This window comes from Chrysochloris asiatica, unplaced genomic scaffold, assembly GCF_000296735.1.
Source record: "Chrysochloris asiatica unplaced genomic scaffold, ChrAsi1.0 scaffold00082, whole genome shotgun sequence".
NCBI classification, from domain to species: Eukaryota; Metazoa; Chordata; class Mammalia; order Afrosoricida; family Chrysochloridae; genus Chrysochloris; species Chrysochloris asiatica.
In genome coordinates, this window is record NW_006408600.1 from 48,491 (window position 1) to 58,540 (window position 10,050).

At 40.5% G+C, this 10,050-nt stretch overlaps 1 protein-coding gene across 1 annotated transcript in view; it reads right to left on the reverse strand.

Moving 5' to 3' along the window:
- GZMK (granzyme K (granzyme 3; tryptase II)) overlaps positions 1-479 on the reverse strand; it is a gene marked incomplete at its 3' end in the record, with an annotated part of 35,261 nt that extends 34,782 nt beyond the window's left edge. Inside the window, 2 exon segments of the mRNA XM_006878207.1 lie at positions 413-464; positions 467-479. Coding sequence (XP_006878269.1) covers positions 413-464; positions 467-479 — 65 coding nt within the window.
- Between the last annotated feature and the right edge of the window lie 9,571 nt (positions 480-10,050).

Here is a 10,050-nt window from a genome sequence, read left to right on the forward strand (position 1 = left end):
TCCATTTTGACCTTTTCCTTCTTTCTTGTCTTCTTAATGACTTTTTGCTTTCTTCCTGTATGACATTCTTGATGTCATCCCATAACTCTTCTGGTCTTTTGTCTTTAGTGTTTAACGTATCAAATATGTTCTTCAGAGGATCTCTAAAGTCAGGTGGGATATATTCAAGGTCGTATTTTGGCTTTCATGTACTTGTTTTCATTTTCTTCAGCTTCAGTTTGAATTTGCATATGAGCAATTGATGGTCTGTTTCACAATCTGCCCCTGGCCTTGTTTTGACTGATGATATGGAGCTTTTCCATGTTACGGTTTAGAAGGATAGAAATTGTGAGAAACATTTTCCATGTATAATATAACAACATGGTTACTAGAAGTTCATTTAATGATTACCGTTAGTAGGCATAAAAGATACTTACATTCTGGAGTCAGATAAGCTCCAGCTATTAGGAATAATAGGGGGAAGAGGAAAATCTAGTCATTTTAATAATGTAGATTTTAGAAGTCCAGGTTAAATGTTCTTCCCCGTAGGCAAGTGAAGAAGGCTCTGAAGACTGAGTTTTGATCTTAGCAAGTTTTAACTTTCTCACCACAGTTGTTCTTTCACACCGTGGTTTAAGAGTATGCTTTAGTGTGGGGAGTTTCATGTCTAGGCTTTTAGCACTTTTTGTGCACCATAGGAGTGAATCATGTCCAATATCTGTATAAGAGTGCTCATGCTGTGAATAGTAAAATAATTTTTAAAAAATCCAAACTGTAAGAACAAAGTTTCAGTGTTCAAAGAAGTTCATTAGTCTAAAGTAATACTGTAGTTGTTAAGTGCTGTTGAGTTGGTTGTGTCTCATAGCAACCATGTATAGCGTTTCCAAGAAGTGGCTGGTGAGTTTGAACCGCCAACCTTGTGGTTCAAACCGATCTTGTGGTCTAATGCTTACCCTACAGCTCCACACCAGGACTTCAGTCTAAAGCAATATTTACAATGTTTTTCTGGCAGCAAATAGTGCCTATCATAATTCACCGTTTCTCAATTTTTTTCTTATGGACATAGATTTATTATGTGGAACTTTGCACAGATCATGGTTGCTTAACAATGTGGCTTAGCTAAACCTGAATGTCATCCAGAGAAAACGGTATGTTTTGTAGCAAACTTATCCCTAGCCATGCCATTTCCCCTAAATTTGGTTAAATTTTAGTTACATTTTTGAGATATTTCATAATGATATTAAAGAAGAACACTGGAAAAAAATTTTTAATCCAGAGTCTCTCTTTTGCTTATTTTTAATTGAAAATGACCATGTGTTTATCCAGCGATTTAATAGCAGCATCTTTTAAAAATCCAGGATTGTATTTCGCCCTTCTCCCAGGAACAGATGACAGTACATTGCCAGACCTTTTAAAGGACTTTCTCCTTCACTATAAAAGGTGTTCTTATCCTGGTGTGGCGCTGTGGGTTTATGCGCTGGACTGCAAAGTCAGTTTGAACCGCAAAGTTGGTGGTTCAAGCTCAGCAGCCACTCCTCAAAAACCCTATGCAGGGTCACTATGGGTCGGAACAGACTCCATGGAACTTAACAAGCAAAAGCACGACAAGCTTTTATGAGATTTGGTTTGCTCTGGGTGCTGATCAAGGGTGCAAACATTAGGAAGTGAGTTGTTGTTAAGTGCTGTCGAGTCAGTTCCAACTCACTGTGACCTTATATAGGGCTTCCGAGGAGCAGCTGGAGAGCTTGAATTGCCAAGCTTGTGGTTGAAATCGACTTTGCAGCTCAACACATTAACCCACAGCACCACACCAGGAATCCCAGGAAGTGAGTTGTTGCTGTTGTTAAGTGTCGTCGAGTTGATTCCAACCCATAGCAACCCTGTATAGGGTTTCCAAGGAGCAGCTGGTGAGCTTGAACTGCCGACCTTGCAGTTCAAATGACGTCAGTCTGGAAGTGAGCACAAGTGGATAAATCAGGCATCAGAACCCCAATCACTTTCCAAGGACACTGACAAAAATTTGCATTGAGTTAACAACTCTTACTTTCTCTTTTCAAATATATGTGCATTCTAGAATGTATTTTGTTTTTCATAAAGGAGAATTGGAATCCCAAGCTACTCTGCATGATAGCTTGCAAGAAATTCCTACAAAATTGTTGTTTTCTAGGATGCCAAAGTCAGAATTATTATTTTTATTGCTTATGTAAGTAAAGTGCTTTAAGTTGTTTCCAATATTCTCTGTACATTGTAACTTATATATTTTTATGTCTTACATTTGTGAGGAAGTGAGATAAGTCTTCAGGTTAGACCTGAAGAAAAAAGCTCAGAAGGACTAAATAATTTGCCCTAGGTTACACAGCAAGGAGCTCTGGTAGTATAGTGGTTACCAATTGGGCTACTAACCTCAAGGTTGGCAGTTAGATACTACTAGCTTTTCCATGGGAGAAAGATGAGGCTTTCTGCTCCTGTAAAAAGATTTGCAGCCATGGAAACCCTGTGCAGAGTCACTATGAGTTGGAACTGACTCCACGGTACTTAACAACAACAACAACGCAGCATACAAGGAGTGTAGCTCTCTAATCCCAAACAAGTCCTTGGACTTCCATTTTCTTATCCACAAAACAAGACTAATGACATCCACTGTGTACTGTGGGATATCTTTGGGTTTTGAACCACAAGGTTGGTAGTTCAATTGCACCAGCAGCTCTGAGGGAGAAAGATGAGGGTGGCTGCTCCCATAAAGAGTTAGAGTTTTGGAAAATCTAAGGAGTCATTCCACTGTGTCCTTTAGGGTCACTGTGAATTGGAATAGAGTCTGTGGCAGTGGGTTTTTACACAGCATACAACCTGCACCAAACACTTGCCTGACCTGAAATACCTTGCATGCTAATAGAGATACTGCCAGAGCACAGCATTTGATAAGCAGCCTCATTTCACTACTCACGGATGTGGCAACCGTGAAGCGTTCGGTATAGTAAATAAACAGAATGAACATATTCTCTGAACAGTCATTTCCTGCCAGAGAGAGCAAGGGGTGAGAAGAGAAGCCAGGTGAAGAAAAGCCACAAACTATATCAACTGAACTTGTTAGTTCCACCAAATGTCCCTGTGCATTTTCAAGTCACTTTGTCACTGCTGATGTGCGGTGGACGGATCCCTCCCCTGTTGCTTTTTTCAAGTTGTAATGGGGCTATAATGATGCCGGACCAAAGAAAACCAATCCCATTGTCATCGAGTTGATTTCATCTCATGCCAAGTCCGGGTTTTACACGTAGAATTGTGCTTGATAGGGTTTTCTTGACTATAATCCTTGTGGCAGCAGTTTGCCAAGCCTTTCTTCCTTAGAGCCGATGAATGGGTTCAGAGGCCACCCTTCAGTTTAGCAACTGATTGCAAAACTAGTTGTACCCTGAGTTCCTTACCAGAGCACAGTGACATTGGAAAAATAAGGAAGAGATTTCATGATATGCAGAAGTGATCTGAACTATTAGGAAGACATGCAATACACAACAGACAAGCTTCATTTTTTTCTGGGCAGGTAGAGAGTAAGCCATGCTCAAAAACATCTCTTAGATGTTTATTGCTATGTATAATAAGGACTAATATCTATATGGCTTTTTACCAGTTGCAAAGCATTTTCAGCTATGTTTCCAGGGAGGTGAATGTCATTAGTCTTGCTTTGTGGATAAGAAAATGGAAATTCAAGGACTTGCTTGGGATTAGAGAGCTAGCAGGTGGCAGAGCCACGTCTTAAACCCTTATGTTCTGCCTCAGGGCTATATGCTCCTTTCCATCCGGTTACCTTCTCGCCCAGCTTTGAGCAATCCCAGGGGCTTCTGTGATTTAAGAGGCAAACAGGCTGTGCAGAAGGGAAAACGGATTTAGCCATATACACTGCAATTAGGCATGGGTGAGATTTAGTTCAATTGGGAGGACAGTCTCATAACTCTTTCTTGTAGCTGACCTGGAAAATTCTGAGAACCATGTTGGTTTATAGTAACAAGTTATTTGGTTTTTGGCTTCAGACTGATGCACTAGTTAATAGTATCATTTGTTATTGTGTTCAGGTTCCTGGATTTGAGAACAGTGGGCTGTGTAACATGATGAGCTCTGTGGCCTAATTTATTTCTGGGTGTTGGTTTTTGTTCTGTTGAGTCTGCTGCGTGGACAGTGTGTTTGGTTTGGATGACTTCAGTAACAGTTGTACTGGGCCAGGCAAGTGCAAGTCTGTGCTCAGCCCAGGACTGATTGGCCTCATGGGTTTGGGGTGTTAGTTAGGTTGCAATTCACTATCCTCATTAGCTATACCTAGAGATGTTTTTGAGCACAGAGTTTTGTTTCCTGTATTCCTCCTCTTGTGTTCTGTAAGGAGACCTTTATAGAATAGCCACCCTTGAAACTCTAACGGTCATATGTGTGGTTCTTCCCCATGGGCTGAACGGATTTCTGTTTTCCAATAGCACAGATATCTGCCTTGTCTTTTGTCTTGTTATTTGGGTAAGAGCAAAGTCAAAGTATAGCCTATGGGGCTGTGCCAGTTTTTAACCTGCTGATTACTGGTTCAGGAAAGATGACGATAGAAAAATTTAGAGTAAGGGTTCTGAAAATGTTACAGCAATTTAGCATTGTTCTATAGTAATTATGTGTTGGGCTGCTAACATCTGCTCTACAAGAGAAAGATGAGGCTGTTGGCACCTATAAAGATTTACAGTCTTGGAAACCCTATATAGAGTTGCTATAATTCATGATTGACTTGATGGCAGTGGGTGGGATCTATGGTATTTTCTTTTATGAAATGTAATCTAACGTCCCATGTCCCATCTGTGGTGGCTTACATGTTGCTGTAATACTGGAACACAGTATTTCAAATACCAGAAGAGTCACTCAACAGTAGACAGGATTCAGTGGAGCTTCCAGACTAAAACAGACTGGGAAGACAAGTCTGACATCAGAACAGGCAATTATAGGAGACCAACAAGACAACATTTTCTCCCAAAGCAAACATGAGAAGACAGGGGACGGGGAACCTGGTCATGAAAATGGGGAACCAGGGAGGAAATAGGAGAGTTCTGACACATTTCAGGTATTGTAAATAATGTCACAAAACATTTTGTATGTGAACTATTGATTGGGAAAATGAATTTGCTATGTAAACTTTCACCTAACACACAATAAAATGTTTTAAAAAAATAAAGATCTACTTTTGAGAAAATTAACCAGTGAAAACCTTATGAATCACAACAGATTATGGCTGATATCATGCTGAAAGATGAGGCCTTTAGGTTGAAAAGCAGAGTGACCTCCACAATGGACTCAAGCCTGCCACTGGCTGTGTAGGTAACATAGGACTGGGCAGTGTTGCATTCTGTTGAACATGGGTCACCATGAGTCAGAGTTGACTCAATGGCAACTAGCAATGAACAATCGGATGTCTGTTCAAGTTGATCATAAAAATTGGGAATCTATTTTGTATGCCTCTGTTTTTATGTAGCTTAGTATTTCTTTCACTTTGTATTTTATAAAAATATCTACCCCTGAGAACTGAAACTAAAAACAAAAAACAAACAAATCTTGACACACCCAGTCGTCCCCACAAATAGTTCGAGAAGCACTTTTCTGTAGATGCAACTGCAAAGCAGTTTTGCTTTAAGTTTTTGCCATCTATCCAGAGACTTTACCTTTACCTCCCTATGGAAAAAAGTTCCCAACACTAGGATTTCCTAGGCTTCCTGGCTACACAAAACATTCCCCAGCCCCAGGCACTTAGAAATCAGGATTTGGCAGTATTTTCCTGAGCCTCCTCTATGGCCTGCCATCCTCTAATTCTTGATTTTTCCCCAATTAGGGTTTAAATGGAGCCCTGGTGTGGCACTGTGGGATACAGCACTGGACCACAAGGTCGGTTTGAAGCACAAGGTTAACAGTTCAAACTCACCAGCTGCTCCTTGGAAACCCTTATAGGGTCACTATGAGTTGGAACCAACGTGACAGCACTTAACAACCAGCACCACAACAAGGGTCTAAGTGATTTGCTAAATGAATCTGCTTACAATTATGGTGATGGTATGGCACCTTAGGAGTCCTGGTGGGGCGCTATGGGTTAATGCGTCAGACTGCAAAGTCAGTTTGAACTGCAAAGTTGGCGCTTCAAGCTCACCCGCTGCTCCTTGGAAACCCTACACAGGGTCGCTATGGTTTGGAAACGACTCGACAGCACTTAACAACAACAACAATGGCAGCTCTAACATTTTTGGAGTCCTGGTGTGGCACTGTGGTTACTGTGCTGGACTACAAAGTCAATTTCAATCGCAAGGTTGATGGTTCGATCTCACCAGCCATTCCTTGGAAACCCTGTATAGACAGGTGCTGTAGGATAAGCACTGGACTGCTAACTACAAAGTTGGTGGTTAAAACCTAACAGCTGTTCCTCTGAAACCCCATAAACTCCATACAAGGTCACTGAGTCAGAACCTACTCAATAGCACTTAGCAACAACAACAATGGCAGCTTTGGAAATTTTGAGGGTGAGGGTTGGGGTGTTGTATGTGTATGGTGATATTATATCCAACTATCCTAAGAAAATAGAAATCCTATCAGATTGCAGCCATCCCATGAGATTCCTTATAAGTGATCAACTTGAGAGTAATAGAAAGGGGAAGTACCACTTGATTATGAGATTAGGGCTTGGCCTTACCTTCAATGTAGAAAACTGGTTGGGCATGCAGAGTACAAAGCATCTTAGATGCAGACTTCAGAGACCTGTGCTAAGGCACTTTTTTCATCATCCCCACCTCGGTCCCCTCCAAAGTCACTAGCCTTCTAGTATCCAGTGACTTTACCTGTCAGACCGCTTGACCAGTCAGAGTTCCAATTTCATCAGTCTATGGCAACTCTTCCTCCTCCCTTTGAGCCAGTGAAGTAGAGGAAAAACAGAAATGAGCTTCTTCTAGAGGTCCCATAGTGAACAGTGATGATTCAAGGGCAGAATTCTCTCTTTTCCCACAAGGGGTTCAGGTTCAATTCCTGGTTAATGAGCCTTACACATAGCCACCAGTCAGTGGTGGTGGTAATGACTGTGTGCTCTGGAGTTGGTTTTGACTCATAGAGACGGGTTTCCAAAGCTTTTTTAATCTTTTCAGGAGCAGGGAGTCTAATCTTTCTCCTGTAGACCAACAGGTAGATTTGAACTGCTGACCTTGTGGTTAGTAACTCAGCTTGTAATCCACTGCATTGCCAGAGCTCCTTGTCAGTAGAGGCTAGAAGGTTGCTATGATGCTAAATACATTTAAGCAGAGCTTGCAGACTAAGTCAGACTAGGACGAAAGATCTGGTAGTCTACTTTAAAAAAGCAGTCATTATAAACCCTATGAATCACAGCAGTCCAATCCCATTTCCGATTGGGTTGCCATGAGTTGTTGGCTGCCTCAGCGGCAGTTAACTAGAAACACAGGTGCTATACATTCTCTTCTGAAGTTCTTGGTGGAATGATGGTGGTGATGAGTCCGGAATGGAGGGAAATTTGTTTTGCCTTCTTCCACTTCATCCTTTAATCAGAACAGATAATTTTAACATATTATCTTCCTTTGTTCAATATAAAGATGCTTCTTAATGCACCATTATTGAGTTAAGTAACATAATAGTACTTTAACCTCCTCCTTGTTTACCCTTCTCTAAGTTAACAATGAAATAACTGCAATGGGTGAGCGTGGTCTTGCGTATACAGACACCACAAGAAAGCACTTGCAGAATTTGGCAAGTGAGAGTTTCCTAGTCCTGTTGAAGCTGGCTGCCTGGTGATATAATGTCCTTCTCTCATCTTATTCTCCAGACCTCAAGCTGCCCTTTTGTCATCTTCTTTTTCTTTTCTTCTTCAGGGTGGCCTTCAGTGTTCATTTTCAGTGTGTTCAAACATTATGGGAGGAGTGGATTTAATACCACATGGGATAGTCTCTGTGATGTTGCTGGACCTGAGACAAATCATTCACACTCTTTGAAATACTTGTCCTAAAAGATTTATACATGTGAAAATCTTTCAATAACAAGGACTGCCGAAGTCAAGTCTGTAGCCTGACCCTACTCCCAGGCTCCAGACCTACGGAGACTCTGGCCTTGCAGAAAGGAAGATGAGAACTTTAAGGACCTAAGCAGTGTTTAGGGAGAAAACTGGGGTCAATATTAGGACAAGTGAGTAAGTAGGTAGCATCAAGGGAAAGCCCAGATGGTAAAGACTAGAAGAAAAGGAGAGGCAGAAAGGAAAGGGAAAGAAAAGACAAATACTGTAGAGGAAAGGAGGAAATGACCAATTGAGATTGTTAATTTGATTGTTGTTACTACTAACTGCTGTGAAACTTGTCCCGGACACATGGCAACGCCATGCAAAACTGAACAAAATTCTATCTGATCTTGTGCCAGCCCCATGATCAGCTGCGGCGGGTCAGACTGTTGTGAACCAGCAGGTTTTCATCAGCTCGATGTAAAAAGTAGATTATCAGGCCTTTCCTCCTGGTCTACCTTAGTCTGGAAGCGCGTCACAAACTTGTTCGGCATCATAACAACACACAAGTCTCCACTGACAGCTAGTTGGTGGTTGTGCATGAGAATCACACCTCCTCCCCCACCTGTTACATTTAGAGAATTCCACCACCAAACCACCAGCGCTGTTCAGTTAAGGATTGTTGCTGTTGTTAGGCGCTTTCAAGTTGATTCCCATGTACAACAGAGTGAAACACTGCTGAGTCTTACACCATGCTTACCATTGATCTTATATTTGAGTCTATTGCTGCAGCCACTGTGTCAATCCATTTACTTGAAGGTCTTTTTCTTTTTCACTGACCCACTATTTTATCCTTTCCAGGGGCTGATCCTTTCTGATAACATGTCCAAAGTATAAGAACCAAATTCTCACAATTCTCTCTTCTAAGGAACAACCTGGTTGCACTTCTTCACAGACAGATTTGTTTACATTTTTCTACATTCTTCCTTATTCGTTGTCCAACTTTCACATGCATATTAGGTGATTGAAAATATTATGGCTTGGGTCAGGCTCACATTAGTCCTCAGAGTGACGTCTTTGCTCTTTAACACTTTAAAGAAGTCTTTTACAGCAGATTTGTCTAATGTAATATGCCATTTGATTTCTTAACTGTTGTTTCCTTGAATGTTGGTTATGGACACTTTAGGATCAAAGCCTTATATTGGAACACTCCCATTTCTATTTGAAATACTCAGATACTGTGATATGTCCCAGGACAAACATGATATCATCTTTTATAATAAAAACAGATTTGGTAAAAGGAATACTTGTATCAAGTAGAAAACAATTGAATTGTTTAAACTAATCAGAAGGATTTCATAAAATAAATTCACAGAAGGAAAAATAGAAGGTGCTAGCTCTGGTAGCGTAGTGGTTACGAATTGGGCTGTGGACTGCATGGTCAGCAGTTGGAAACTACCAGCTGTTCCGCGGGAGAAAGATGAGGCTTTCTGCTCCCATAAAGATTTACAGCCTTGGAAACCCTGCACAGGGTTGCTATGGGCCAGAACCGACTCCACGGCACACAACAACAACAACATCCTTTTAAGAAGATGGTCAAGTTCATGAATGAGGGAAATAAAGTAAATATTGATTCCAAGTTCAAGCTGGAACTCAATAAGTATTATTGATTAATTGATGAGGTGTTTCATGGTATTTTATTTAGAATCAATTTGCGTAGAAATTGTCACACAGTTTTAAGCATGATGAAAATATTTTCTCCAAAGGCTAATGATTGACAAAACAGCACACATACACCTCTACTCCTCCAAAAAACTCTCTTAGTTTTTATCATAAATAAATTACAGGATGATCAAATAATTTAATGAAAAAAAATCACTATAAACAGAAAATGTTGAATTAAAAATAATGTTTGAGAGGGGAAGTCAAAAAAGAAAATATCAGTACGTTAGAGTATATAAAAACTATAAAATGTTTAAGGGTAAAGACATCATAGCAATTCCAAGGATGCATGACAAAATGGTTATTTGTGTTGAAAAACATTTCCTTCAAAAATATATTTAATGAAGTACTTTTAC